The sequence below is a fragment of the Orcinus orca genome, chromosome 5 (genome assembly GCF_937001465.1).
Source record: "Orcinus orca chromosome 5, mOrcOrc1.1, whole genome shotgun sequence".
Classification (NCBI taxonomy): domain Eukaryota; kingdom Metazoa; phylum Chordata; class Mammalia; order Artiodactyla; family Delphinidae; genus Orcinus; species Orcinus orca.
Window position 1 is genome coordinate 94,712,742 of NC_064563.1, and position 15,432 is coordinate 94,728,173.

Below are 15,432 nucleotides of genomic sequence, written 5' to 3' on the forward strand. Positions count from 1 at the left end.
AAAGGGCTAAGAGGTCTGGGAAAGATGACCAGGTTTCTACAAGACCAGGGATAATGGAAATAACATAGTCAGAGACAGACCTAGGTTCTACTTTTTAACTGACTTTTTAATTTACCAACTGTGGGACCAGGGGTCTCAGTTTCTTCATGTAAAGAAAGAAGCTGGACTAGATTAGCTCTAAAGGAGCCATCCAGCCCTAAAATTCTTTTCATTTTGCCACACAGCCTAGAATCAGTGTCCTGGCCAGTGTTTTCTATAGCCAGCTTCAGAGTCTCAAGGCTGTGGAAGAGTACTCCCTTCACTAGGACTGTTAGGTTTTTGTTTTTGGTGAGCCGTCAGCTGTTTTAATTTCTTTTCAGGGGTTACTCATTCTCCTATGTGTTCCAGATGAATTGATAAAAACACAATACGAAGCCAAGGGGATGGATGCAAAGGGACTGCGAATGGAAGGTGAATCAGGCCTTAAGGCAGACTGAGACCAGGGGAAGCTCAGAAACCAGCAGACAGGAGCCAGGGGGTCAAAGGCAGGGCAGCCAATAGATACAAGTGATCATCGAGTCCCAGAGGTCTGGAGGCTGGGAGATACTGAGTGAATCAGGCTGCAGACCAAGTGAAAGAGGCAAAAAAGGAGAATGCATTGGAATTTCTCATAAATCACTGGAAAAGAGGCAATGCAACCCTTCTATATGTTGTCTTCTCGAAACCTACTGTCAGATCAAGAAGTAATCACAGGGCCTATAGATCATCCACATTTGAGAAACATGTAATGTGTATGTAATGTGATCGCATGTAATGTGATCTTGCTGGAGTTAGGAAGAGAAGGTTAGAGTGAGTCTACCCCATGCTTTGACCCATGGGTGACCCCTAGAACATCCTGTCTTTCTGGCGGCCTAGACCGATGACAGTCTTCAGGGTCGGTGCTCAGGGAGAACCCTCTCCTAGGAGAGAAGAATTGGGGAAGGCAGGTAAGGCTAAGTCAAAGAAGTACAGTTGACCCTTGAACAACACAAGTTTGAACTGTGCGGCTCCACTTATAAGTGGATCTTTTTAAAGAAATACATACAATAGTACTACACAATCCACAGCTGGTTAAATCTGCAGATGCAGACCTGCTGATATGGAGGGCCTGGAGGGCCAGCTGTAAAGTTAGACATGAATTTTTGACCAAGGGGGTGAAGGGGGAGGGTGTACCCTTAACCCTCACTTTGTTCAAGGGTCAACTATAATTGTCTGGGACAGAACAGTAGATCTGAGTCCAGCAACATTAGCAAAGAGAAACTTCTTTTATCATCCTCTCCAGACTAGCTGGTCAAAAGGATCTCAGATAGGGACCCTAACCATATGTAGAAATTGTGGTCTATTGGGACACAATTTATTCAGATTTGCATACACTGTCCTCCCCACCAACCTGCAAGATCCAAAACAAAGGCTTAGTGGTGCAAAAAATTAATAAACAGAAACCTCAATTAAATAGAGTCAGGAGACCAGAAGGAGGAGCTCTCATGCCCTGTGATGACAGCAGAGCCCAACAGAAAAACAAAGACTCCTCTCTTCTCTCCTGGCAAGGACTCAGCCAATGAAAAGCCATGGACTTGATTTACCATAGCCTTACCTACTTCTTTCCCGCCTATAAAATTCTCCTTCCCTTGACGTGTGAGGACTTGCATACCATGGTTGTACACCTCAAATTTATATTCTCTGCTGATCCAAAATAAACCCATCTTTGCTGGAGAAATAACTGGCAGTCTCTTAGTTTCAGGTCAACAGCGGTGAGGGACAGGAAATGAAAAAAACTCAGAGAGGGAAAGAGCCCAAAGTTGTATACCAAGACAGCAAGGCAGCTCCTTTTTTGCCCTCCCTGCCAAACTAATGGAAATGTGAGAAAAGAAAGGTTTTGTCCTCTAAAAACAAATTAGTCATTTCTCTTTGGGCTTGTAATTGAACACACAAACCCACCCAAGCACCACCAAACGACTCCACAGGGCTGATTTTTACACTCCACAATAATCATAACATACTTGGAGCATATCATGTGAGGGTGATAATGTGAGCTGATTCCTGGAGCAACATTAGGAACATGGCAATCAGAGACTATCTTGTTTTCCAAACTCTGCTCCCAAAATGTAGAGTAAGTTTTTTTGGAAAGCAGCACTGTGCTTGTACTATACTCCAGGAGGCCACTAAAGCGCTCCAGAGTCACGAATTCACATGCCAACTACAGGAGGCAAACCTGCACTGAAATTATTATAGCCAAGTCTGGAATCTCATTGCCATGGGTTAGGCTCCCATGAGCTGAAAATGCAGTTAACTGCTGAATGGAAAACAGGAATCAAATGAATGAGCCTTACCTCAGATCCTGGGGACCTTGCTGAAATTATAAGGCAACTATTTTGAACTTAGGAAAAGAGATTAAGTTAGCCTGAGTGTGTGGATCATATTTCAAAATCTAACTAGAAAACCAGATTTTTCTCCCCTGTAATTAGATTTATGTATTGCAAAGAAACTAATCTTTTAGAGATACCTAGTTTGAGGTTTAGGTTTTTTTTTCTTTTCTTGTAAGACAGCATTTATAATTTCAACAAATGAGGGCTATCCACAAACACCTGAAAAATCAAAACTGCAATGCCCAGTGTACTTTAGTGCTGGTTTCTTCCCTTCCTGCTTACATTGGTCAGGCTTCAATTCCTTATCATGTATTTGGGGCTGATAAGGTCTCCTTAAATTGACTGGAGATACTGTTACGATTAGTTTTCACAGAAAGTATACGTGAAAGCCCTCTGGAAACATAAAGCAGTATAGTAATCATCACCATCATTATTACTACAATTAGAAACCTCTACCTTAAGCATGAACATATGACACCATAAGTTGGTAGAAAGATAAACACAGTGGCAGAGGGAGGTCATCTTGGTTTATCTGAAAACTTTAATTCTAGCCTATAGGCAATCTGTTTTTTTTGATCTGCAAAAATTTCAAGAAGTGGTTTAGCGATTTTGAATTTTAAAAGCATGGGGAGAATTCTTAAAATAGATTATAAGCATAGCATTTAAACCGCAGATGTGATTACTAAACACCTGAAAATTTCTAATATCTTGGGGAAAAAAAATTCAAAGCCAATTATACTCAGGGTGGTGTAAAAAAAGGATAGTGAACTTTAAGTCATCCACTTTAACAGAAGCCAGGAGCGGCTAACAGCTCTGAAGCCTCAGTTGAGTCAATATTTCATTTATAGACATCAGCTACAAACAACTCCTGTCTAACCTTTGCCCAGGATAGCCTACACATGCTAACTGTCCTGATTATGGTTTCATTTTTCTGTCCTTATATATTTATAATATCCAAGGTAAAGTTTTAATAAGCAATGATACGGACATAGGTGAGAAAGAGGATGGAGTAAAGGGCCTAGATAATTTACAAAGCACGTAGTCACCACCTGAACAAGTAAATGTAGGGGATGTTATAAAAATAAATAACAAAAAAAGTCACTTTAAGTTACTGGTTAACTTCCAACCCTCAAATTGATTCCTTTTTTTCTGGCCATGTAAAATGAATTTGCATCTACACTAAAGGACATGCAATTTTCAGTGCATGTTCTCCACAGTTTTGTTCCATATACATTAATAGTAAATATAATTAAACATCAACAATAATAAATATTTCCAACTAAACCCTTTGGACTGCCTAGAAGACTCAAAATTGATTTGCTTTTCTGACCTCCAAAGGGCAGAAAATTAGGGCTTCAGAATATGGTATTTTTGGTATCACACCACCCACTCAAGATATCACAGTAATAAAATCATCAGGTGTTAGAAGGGAAATGAAATGTATAGATCATGTATTACTATGCCTTCTCATTCACTCCACCCCTAAACACACATATCTTACAACAGAGTACAAATGTGGACAGTGAATCCTAGTAAGGTTAAATGGTCTGTCCTACTGAAAACTGCTAATTAGTGGCAGATCTGAGACTAGCACCCAGGTCCCCTAATTCCTACTTACTTCGCTCTTTATACCACCCTGGCACATGCTATGATACCTCCTTTTATATGAAGTAGGGTTTTCATTGTTTAAAACCAAAATATTTAGAATAGTATCATTTTAAGAAAAGAGTAACATTGTCTTAAATGCCTCTTTTAGATTCCTCTGATAGTTCATCAGTGCCTTACGTTTATTTTTAAAATACACAAGTGTGAATGTATGTCAATTTGGGGATGTTAGGATTTAATGCTGAGAGCAGCACAACAATTCATATTTTGTTTTGCCAGCAAAGTGCAGAAATGATACTCCACAGAGGTTGTAAATGTGAAGTAACAAGCCAGAAAAGAGATGTACTGCTGGCATTTTCTATAAAAGCAAAATGACACAAAAGCAGACATGCAGCTCATGTGAACTGTGCCTACCAAACAACAGAAGTTCAGGTTTATAATGAACTCAAATTTGAATATTTTTCACAAATATCTTTAAAACATGAGTATTTTTTTTTATAAATGACTTAGGCCACATGTGCATTTTAATTTTTTTCTCCTTTTAACAAAGAAATGAGGGTACATTTGGAAATCAAGAGAATGGACTTGTTCATCAAGTTCCCCATAAGTAAATCAAAGGGGTAATAAATCAAACGATGATCACTACGGTCCCTTCTAGTTTTCAGATGAAGTGACTCCTCATTAAGCACTACAAAAATGTTCAGCTCTTCTAAAATATCTAAATGGAAAAGAGAGCATCAGTGGGAAGAATGGAAGGATGGCTCCTTACCACCACGAAATCAACATTCACCTAAGGGTTCAATATTTAAGAAGAATTAAAGTCACAAATAAATACGACTGTGGGAAATTTTGAAATAAAATCTGTACCTATAACATCATACCAGCCAATATGGGACTTTTCTTTGGCTACAGTAAGCCTCGGGGACATTCCATTTGATCACAGTTAGAGGAAGTGGGAGGTGGGCTAGGAAGGAAGTTCAGGTCAGGAACCATGTCTGCAGGGCACTCACGTCCAGCAAACCAGGAGAGCCCCATGCTGCCCTGACTCCCCATGAGCACCCGCCTGCAACGTGAGCCGCAATACTGAATAGTTTTCAGTTATGAAAACCTCTAATTTCTGGTTATTGTGGTTTAAAGCTTACAAATCCCCCTTTCACAAATTAAACTCCAAAGGACACACAGCCTGACCCTTAGTAGGATCAAAAATCTATCAGTTTTGATTTGAAAATTAAAAATAACCCAATTATGAACACTCAGGTCTAATGCCGTTGGTTAAACCTATATAAATTATGCCAGTTTAAACCTACAAAACTTATGCCATTTCCAGCACAGACTACCTGAAATGATACAATGAATGTTGCTTCTTTTACCTTCTGTAGGGTGAATGGCATCCAAGAAGAGTTGCTTGTTTGACCATTTATCCCCACTTCCTAAAAAAACAACAACAGAAAAGGAAAGTGAAACTCTACCCCTAGTATAGACATATACACTATAAAAATAAGACAATACACAAAACCACTTCAATAAAAAGCATTATCACACAAATGAAGCAGAATTTTACTTCAACTACTTAAGTCTCAAAACTGCATTTGCCAGCTAAAATAATTAGGCCATATAGGAAATGCATTAAAAGTAAACAAATTTGCCTTTTTAAAAATATGTTGTTGGATAATTTCTATGACTTTAATCAAGATAACCTGAAGATTGGTTAAAAGGTAAGGATAAAAGCTGACATTTTACCTAAGAGTGATCTCTCTCCACTGGAAGCAGAGAATAAATATTAACATACAAAACAAAACTAAGAGGCTAAAGTGGAGGTGAAAATAAAACCCAAATTAAGCAAAAGGTTACACACAGGAACACAGAGGCACGTATGTCTACACATGGAAGACAGCTGCATTTAAAGCCTCATTCCAGAAACACGAAAGGCTCCACATCTGGCCATGCAAGTAGGATGCAAATGGGCATCAGGCTCATGGCAGTCACGACACTAACATGCAGGAGATGCTAGAGAAAAAGCCTGACTTCCAGGACACGTGGCTATACTGAACCAGATGGGATTTATCTTCTGTGTGAAAGAAGGATAGGAGTCTGACCTGTGAGAAGAGACAAATCTTCAGATGAGCCCTGAAGAGGTTCAAGGGCCTATCCAGATCGTAACAACGAGACAGATGCTCAGAGTAAAGGGAGGGTTGAGTGCGTATATTTCTAGCGCCCTCTGGAAATAACAGTTATGTGACTGAAGGAGGTGGGAAGAGTCTGACAAAGTATATAAATAGAAAAAAAGAAGATAGATAGGTTACGATGTAGGAGTGGAATCCTCCTGGACAAGAATCCTCAAGTGTCAGAGAAAGTATAGCAACTGTGGGACTTTCATACGTATACAAAACTGGTAAGATTTCAGGAGGCAGGAAAACGTGGTCCTGCTATGAAGGCTGCCAAACATGAAAAAAACAAGAATAGTCAAAGAAAATAAGTGGAGAAGAGCTCAAGAAGACTAAATTAGAAAATGCACCAAATACAAATAAAAAGAAGCAATTTCAGGATTCATATGGAACTCTGAAAATAGAGACAAACATGGGATTTCAGTAGGAATCCAAGTGAAGAAGATCTCTCTTTGCAATTAGCTGCAGAATCTAGAAACAATGAATGTGCCTGCGTCAGGAGCGGATGACATTGAAGCAAGCAAAGGGGAGGTAGAGGCAAAGGCGGTGCAGTGAAGCATCATTCAAAGATGAATTCACAATGGACGTGGCCAAGAAATCTTAATGGAGGATGGAAGGCACCAATACCTTTTTCCGGAACATTAGGCTTCTCCTTTTTGTGCTTATATTTGCTGACAATTTTGTGGAATAAGTTCTTTTTCTGAGACTGGAAAGGACCTACAGACAATATTAATATAAATATATTTAAAATTCACAATGTTTCATAAAAAAATACTGTGTTTCTAAACAATTACACCCTCCCCCAGCTTGTGGAATAAGCAAACTGATTCACAAGAAATGTCATCTTGCATCTTTTCTCATCTAACTCGTGCTTAGCGTCCTTCCCTAGACTTACTGAAAAACCAGTGAGATTTTCCTTAGAAATATATTGGACAGAAGTCTCCATTAGGGCTGGGACTCCCTCAGCAGAAACTGCAGATTTAGTGACTAGAGACAGACCACAACCAGTAACAGCAGAGTAGATGCAGTCTGTAATAAAGAAAAGGTTTTACTTTAGATTCCTAAATACCATGAAGGAAAGGATGGCACTGGCATTTCATCTCTCCTAAGAAACTGATTTTCACAAGGACAGCAGTTTGAGGACAACTTTTGGGTTGGCCCGACAGCTTTCTAGCCTATTCTGAGGATATTCTAGGAGGAAAAAAAGTGATTTAAAAATAGAAAAATATTTGCCAAAACTTTTTTTTGGAGGGTGGCGGGGGTAGGGGAGTGGGGAGAAGTCTCAGACTGTATCTTAGTTTTTTCACATAAAGAAAAGAGAATTGGGATTTTTCAGTCACCCATCAGAAAGGCCAGTAACAGCACTGACCTCCAAAAAGCAGGTTGCTTTCTACACTTGACTGATATTCCTATGTGAAACTGACATTTTCCATAACTTCTGTTTCCTCGTGTGTAAATGGGGATAATAATAGTGCCCAAGTCACAGGGCTGAAGGGAGAATTAAAAAATTAGAAGCTCTAGGGCTTCCCTGGTGGCACAGTGGTTGAGAGTCCGCCTGCCGACGCAGGGGACACGGGTTCGTGCCCTGGTCCGGGAGGATCCCACATGCCGCGGAGCGGCTGGGCCCGTGAGCCATGGCCGCTGAGTCTGCGCGTCCGGAGCCTGTGCTCCGCAATGGGAGAGGCCACAACAGTGAGAGGCACTTGTACCGCAAAAAAAAAAAAAAAAAAAAAAAAAAAAAATTAGAAGCTCTGTAAGCTGCTCCTGCTGCCAGTGTCTGCATCCACATGCCCTGACTTCCTGCCAGAGGTAAACTATCTGTGCTCCTATCTAAAGTATACAATAAAATGGTTTTTATATTCACAAATATTTGCAGCCACCATCAATTTTAGAACATTTTTACCACCTCAAAAATAAATCCCATATTCTTTAGCTATCACCCCTCCCGACATCTGTATTCTCCCTATCCCAGACTGCCCTGGCTAGAACCTCCACTATAATGTTGGATAGAAATGGTGAGAGCGAACGTCCTTGTCTTTATTCCCTATCTTAGGGGGAAAGCAACAAATCTTTCACCATTAAGCATAATGCTAGTTGTGAGGTTTCTTTTTTTTTTTTTGGTGTCTTTTATCAGGTTTAATAAGTTCCCTTTTATTTCTGAGTTTGTTGGATGTGAATCATGAAAAGGTGTTGAATTTTGTCAAATGCTTTTTCTACATTTTCTACGTCTATTGAGATGATCCTGTGGATTTTTCTTTGTTGTTGTTTTACCTATAATTTTTGTTGTTTTACCTATAATTTTATAGGTAATTTTACCTATAATTTTACCTATAATTTTTGTTGTTTTACCTATAATTTTTCTTTGTTGTTGTTTTACTGATATGGTAAATTACATCAACTGATTTTTGGATGTTAAACCAACCCTGCATTCCTGGGGTAAAATACCAGTTGGTCACGGTATATAATTCTTCTTATATCAATTCACTTTGTTAGTATTTTGTTAAGGATTTCTGTGTCCATATCTGTTAGAGATAGTGGTCTGCAATTTTTCTTTTTGTGATGTGTTTGTCTAGTTTTGACATTAGTATAAGACTGGTCTCATAGAATGATTTGGGAAGTGTTCCCTCCTCTTCCAATGTTATGGACAAGCTTATGAAAAACTGGTATTAATTCTTTAAGTGTTTGGAAGAATTCAGTGGTGAAGCCATCTGAGTCTGGTACTTTTTCGATTACTAAATTCAATCTTTACACTAGCTATAGGTCTATTCAGATTGTCTACTTCTTCTTAAGTCAGTTTAGGTAGTTTGTGTCTTTCTAGTAATTGTCTGTTTCATGTAGGTTATCTAATTTACCGGCATATAACTGTTCATAGTATTCCTTTATAATCCTTTCCACTTTTGTAAGGTTGGTAGTAATGGTCCCTATTTCATTTCTGATTCTAATGATTTGAGTCTTCTTTTTTCCTTGGTCAGTCTAGCTAAACATTTATCAAATTTGTTGTTCTTTTCAAAGAATTAGCTTTTGGTTTTAGTGATTTTCTCTATTGTTTTCCTATTCTTTAATTAATTTCATTTCATTAATCTCCTCTCTAATCTTTATTATTTCTTTTCTTCTACTTCCTTTAGGTTTAGTTTGTTCTTCTAACAGTGTCTCAAGACAGGTTATGTTATTGATTTGAGATCTTTCTTCTTCCTTAATATATGCATTTACACCTATAAATTTCCCTCTAAGCAATGCTCTGGCTGTATCCTACAAATTTTAGTATGCTGTGTTTTCATTTTACTCATCTCAAAGTATTTTCATATTTCCCTATTGATTTCTTCTTTGACTTATTGGTTATTTAGAGTGTGTTGCTTAATTTCCACATATTTTTGAGTTTTCTAAATTTTTTCCTGCTGTTCATTTTTAATTTCATTCCGCTGTGGTCAGAAAACATAATTTGAATTATTTCAATCCTTTTAAATTTACTGGTTTGTTAAATGTCCCAGCATACTGTGTATTCTGGAGACTGTTCCATGTCCACCTGAGAAAAATGTATATGATGCTGTTGTTGGGTGGAGCATTCTATATATATCTGTTAGGTCTAGCTGTTGTATAGTGTTCAAGTTTTCTCCTTCTTTGTTGATATTTGGCCTTCTTGTTCTATCAAAACTATTCTTTTTTCCATATCATTGCTCACCTTCTGATACATTATATACTTTTCTTATTGTTTAGGCTTGTTTATTCCTGGTAGTCCCACTAAAATGTAACCTCCCTGGCAGCAGGGTTCTTTGTTTTCATTCACAGATATATTCTACATGCCTAGAGCAGTGCTTAACACATGACTGATTCTCAACAATACTGTTGCATGCACAAATAAATAAAGCTCTTAAAACACTGATGGCATCAATAAAGAGCTCAAGAAATGACAGTTTTTGCTATGATTACTGATAACATAAAGGTGTACAAGTGTTTTTTGATGACTACACCAAGTCATCCTAAATAACCAATAGCAAATACTTCTGAATTGGGTGGTGGTGATCTGAAATGGAAACAGAAAACACTTCTTATTTGTTTTTTGGGGGAGGTGGGGGGGGGAGTGAGCAAAAAGGGAAAGAAAATAAATTTAACAAATACAAAGAAAATATATCATGTATACAATCTACACTAATATTATACGTATTCCCTATAGTCCATTTGCAATTACTCATATGTATTTTATACAATCTAGGAAACTGCAGGCCAGTGCACATGAATGACAGACACATGGGTAATCACAGAAAACAGAAGAAGAAGAAAGCATAAAAACAATTCTGAGACTTCTCAGGACCATAAGGATTCTAGTGATTTACCCACAGGAAAATAATTTAATAATAATAAGCTATTGCCTCACAGGGAGAATGATTTCTGTGTTCATCACTGTGTATGAGGACAATGGGATAAGGAAATGGTTCACAGAAGCAAACTGATTTGATGTATGGAATGGGTTAAGAAAGAAGAATAGAATACATATTTTCAGACCAAACCATACTCAGACAAATCTAAAAAGTATAATTTAAGGACAAAACTAAATATAGAGCTTGCCAATTTTAACATAAAAAAAGAACATCCAGGGTGGTTTAGTACATAGAAGAGCTCCTGTAAACTTATATTTTTAAACCTCCTTGCTGCTAGCCATCCCCAAACTATAACTATAAAACAAATCTAAGCAAATGACAAGTTCAGATAAAAAAGAAAGTGACAAACTTGAAGGAGTAATAGATAAGATATGATGGTATTCACTGAAAAGCAGTAGTTTTAGAGTCAAGAAGTGAACAATTTGATTCCTGCCTACCAGGAATTTTTCCATAGTTAATTATTCTATTAACATAGAAATATGTCCATGGAGGGAAAAGGTAGGAAGTCAAAAGCAGAGAAAAGAGTTTTAGAAGGAATCATTCAGAAAGCAAAGAACTGGCAACTGTCTTTCACTAAAACACCATCTCATGTTTCCATGCCATCTCATCTCATCTTCCTACCAAATTTCTTTAAAGACTGTATCAGCTTCCACTTCCTTATGACAAAATCACCTGTTGCTGGCATATAAACTAGCTTAGGACTCCACGTACATTTTGGGGCTGGATGACCTGTGTTTTGAAGGTATCAAACTCTTTGGCACCCCAACTTCACAGCTGGGTAGAAAATAGCAGAGACAAATCACAATCTGAGCGGGTAAGAAGGGTGCCATAGAGACATTAACAATAACTTTTCCAAAACATTAATGTTGTTCATGGTTTGCTGAAAAATGGACATGTTTTGGCTGAGAAGTGTAGTGACATAGGAGCCATTTCAGTATTAGCATGGTATGAAAACTTTTCAAGGTCAGCAAGTAAGGTGAATTAAGTGAACCTTGCTCTGGAGAACTATTACAGGAAACAAGTGTTCGGCATAACTAGAATGGTGGTGGCTTAATGTACAGTTTCTATAGTTTCATGTTTTTAAGCTATAAAAAGGGAAGAAGGTTTATTCTAAGACTAGGCTGTCATTTCTGTAATGAACACATAAGTGATGAATGACCAGTGAAACAACAAATTCCTTTGCAATAATTTATAGCAGAGCTTCCCTGGTGGCCTAGTGGTTAAGAATCTGCCTGCCAATGCAGAGGACATGGGTTCGAGCTCTGATTCGGGAAGATTCCACATGCCGGGGAGCAACTAAGTCCGTGCGCCACAACTACTGAGCCTGTGCTCGAGAGCCCATGCTCTGCAGCAAGAGAAGCCACCGCAATGAGAAGCCCGTGCACCGCAATGAAGAGTAGCTCTTGTTCACTGCAACTAGAGAAAGCCCATGCGCAGCAACAAAGACCCAACCCAGTCAAAAATAAATAAATAAAATAAATAAATTTATTAAAAAAATAATTTATACCGAAGTGCTCCCAGCTGCTTGGCATATGCATCTGTGGACTGGAGTAAGTTCAAGTAAACCAGCCACAATCAAGTTAGGATTCACTGAGGGGAAGGGGCCACCTTAGTGCGCTAGACATACATGCCTTGTTTAAAAAAAAAACTCAGGATTATACTAGGTATACCTTTTATACATGCAAATGTGCTGTCACCATGTTCAAGAAAATGTCTGGTGGCAGTGAAGACTCTCAGTTACATGGCGAAAAACAGAGTTCTGCCCAACCTGGAAGCTATCACTTCCTGATAGGAAAGGATGGCCTGGCTTTCATCACATTTCAGCTCTTGAGCACAGAAAGTATCTTCAGGTTGGCTCAAACCCAAACAGGGGTTCCTGTCCTCAGTCTTTTATTTTGTAAATCTGCTTCTTTTATTCCACTGTGATTTTTAAAAATCTCAAATCCTTAACCATTTGAAATTTCAATCTTGCAGTGTAAGTGTGAATTGGAAAAAAAAATGAGAAAGACCAACAGTATGTTTGTTAATGGGCAAAAAACAATGTGAAAAGATAAAGAAATAAGGGAGGAGAAATTAAGTCAAGGGTCAAGCTCAGGCATAATTTAAACACTCTAAATTGAACTCAATTAACTTTTTCTCCATGACCCTACTTTGCTTGAAAATTACTATTTTACAGAGCAGTCCGACTTCTGCAACTTTTGTAAAAAGTGCTTCATACATTAAGAGTAAATACACACTTAAAATAATGTGTCAAAACAAACCTCTTAAGAAGTTACAATTAAATTTAGATTTATAATTCAAAGCTTTCATTTGAATATATATAAGTAATTGTGGGAGAGAAACCAGAAAACACTATAGGAATGGGCTGCTTCAGCTGACCTGCATTGTGAGTTAGATGGATTCTAATTTCCTGGATAATTTGTTCTTAGAAGCAAAGGGAAATTCTATTCCTAAATCATCTATATACTAAGCCTACTATAATGTAGTCTGAGTCTCCTTGGAGGAAGGTGATAATTATTTTCATCCCTTTTTATTGTAAAGTTTCTGACAAGACCTATTACATAGACATAAGGGACAGGGCAGAGATGGTGGAGGGGACGATGGAAAAGGGGAAGACTACTTAGAAATACAGATATAAATAAGAAGACCAGTGGAAAAACAGAATTGTTAAGCCCAAGCAGGTGCTATGATTTTGAGATATGTAACTATATAAATCATTTTCCTCTAGAAATTACATTTCATAAAAATTCTATACATATAACCTGGAGGAGCTAAAAAAGTACCTAGTATAAGGCAGGGAAAAATTGTAATAAGTGTTGAATAACAAATATAGGAGAAAATAAAATACAGACAAATGGCAAACTGTGGGAGAAAAAATGGGGTTTCCTATGAATACTCGCTCCTTTACTAAAGAACTAATGATCTCACTCACAATGTTTGCTTTGAACGATTCATTATGTAAAGATGCAAAGGGTCTAGACTCCAAGAAAACAATCTCCTCTATCCTCTAAAGATCAGGCAATTACAGCACAGCTAGTATGATAATTTCATTAATAACTTGTAGGATAGTACACTGGCGCTGCTAATGCCAAATTACAATCAGCCACAAATACTATTTCTTTAGTTTGCTAAATAGAGAATATATTATTTAATTTCTGCTTTATTTTAATCACATTTTGCTCCACAAGTCGGAATGCAGAGCAAAATCTAAAGCCTTGACAGACCTCCTACCTATGTAATTATTGATATCCTGTATAAGAACCAGGGACTTTGTGGCTTGAGAGGCATAATGGAAGAGTTAAGGTGATACTGTATAAAGTATAATCCAAAACTCCAAAAAGCTATTTCATAGCAAAAGAAATACTGTTAATCTCAGCTGGGAGAGGAAAAACATATAACAGACAACCAAGACCCAAGAGCAGGTCTAGTGAAAATACATTCTAACTTCAGGGTTTTATGGCTTTACAAAGATAAATCTACTGTTACTATCCCTGAAGGATAATTTGGCCAACTTCAGAGCTCTAAAATGAATGTCTCCAACTGCAAGGAGTGGAGGAAGAGAATACATCCTGTACAGCAATCAGTTAAGTTCCATTTTATTAGCCTGTCAGGTATTTATCAGCAACTTTAAATCCAAGAATTATGGGGCTGATGATACCTGGCATCTTTGGGCTCATGGACTACTTTACCTATTCCTAAATATCTCTAGGGCACAAGGACTGTCATTTCATTTGGCAATCTATTACAGTGCTCAGCTACCTACCTGTCAACAAGCTGCTTTATTTCTTTCCTATGTATCTTGGGAGATCTCAGAACAACCCTAATTTATTTTCCCAGATGAGCAGACTTGGTGATGCAACGTTTCTTTTTTAGTTCTTTATTCACTAGACTTGTTTTTATTAACCACAGCGGAAAGCCAAGCTAAATCTAAAATCACTTTTACATTCTTCCCTGCTTTTAATCATGAAGGGAGAATATTTTTCAACCTTTCAGATTCATCCTGAGATACAGGTCTCCTCAGTTGTTTCAATTCCAGTGTACAATGGGGGTTTTAGGTCTTGAGGGAAAAAGGTTTACGTTTCTTCAGACATAATTTTTCCCTAGATATATATACCTTATATACTTCCCCAAATCTATGAAATTATATATTCTCATTAACATTTATCTTTGATCATTATCCATGATTGCTAGATTTGGGCAAGATTTATGTAAAGATATATGTCATCATCTATCCATCTATCCAACTAAAAAACACACACACAAAAGAATTAATCTGATTTGCCATAAAGCAAGCAACAGGTAGCCTCTTTTACAGGGTAATTATGAGAAATCTACCAAATCCTGCTCAGAATTCGATCCTGGAAATAACAAAACCTTGGCCACACTAGTTCTTCATCTCTCCATTCACTACCCTTATAGGAGAGCTACCAAAAGAAGTCTTTCACATCTGTATGGAAAACTAGAGGTATATTTGCCCATCAACCTTTAGACCTAAAGTAAAATCAGAAGACGAGTTTCTCACTGGGAGCAATACTGTCATTTAGGGTAGGACAATTCTTCATTGTACTTGAATGTCCTGGGTGGGTTTGGATGTTTAGAACCCCAGCCCCTGCACCACAAATGTAATGGTGGTCCCAGGTGTTGAGACCACTGAAAAGGCACCCCCCACTCTTTAAAACCCCTCTAAGGCGCTTCCCTGGTGGCGCAGTGGTTGAGAGTCCGCCTGCCGATGCAGGGGACACGGGTTCGTGCCCTGGTCCGGGAAGATCCCACATGCCGCGGAGCAGCTGGGCCCGTGAGCCATGGCCGCTGAGCCTGCGCGTCCGGAGCCTGTGCTCCGCAATGGGAGAGGCCGCAACAGTGAGAGGCCCGCGTACTGCAAAAATAAATAAATAAATAAAA

General features: G+C 38.2%; 1 protein-coding gene across 19 annotated transcripts in view; it reads right to left on the reverse strand.

The window, feature by feature from the left end:
* BBX (BBX high mobility group box domain containing) overlaps positions 1 to 15,432 on the reverse strand; it is a 280,623-nt gene that overhangs the window by 11,619 nt on the left and 253,572 nt on the right. For 18 of the 19 annotated variants that reach the window (XM_033432231.2, XM_004272082.3, XM_033432229.2 and 15 more), the window contains 2 exons: positions 6,782 to 6,871; positions 5,360 to 5,419 (listed from right to left, as the gene is read on the reverse strand). In XM_033432231.2, coding sequence (XP_033288122.1) covers positions 5,360 to 5,419; positions 6,782 to 6,871 — 150 coding nt within the window. The remainder of the gene's footprint in view (positions 1 to 5,359; positions 5,420 to 6,781; positions 6,872 to 15,432) is intronic. The other variant, XM_049710641.1, reaches the window with a different exon arrangement.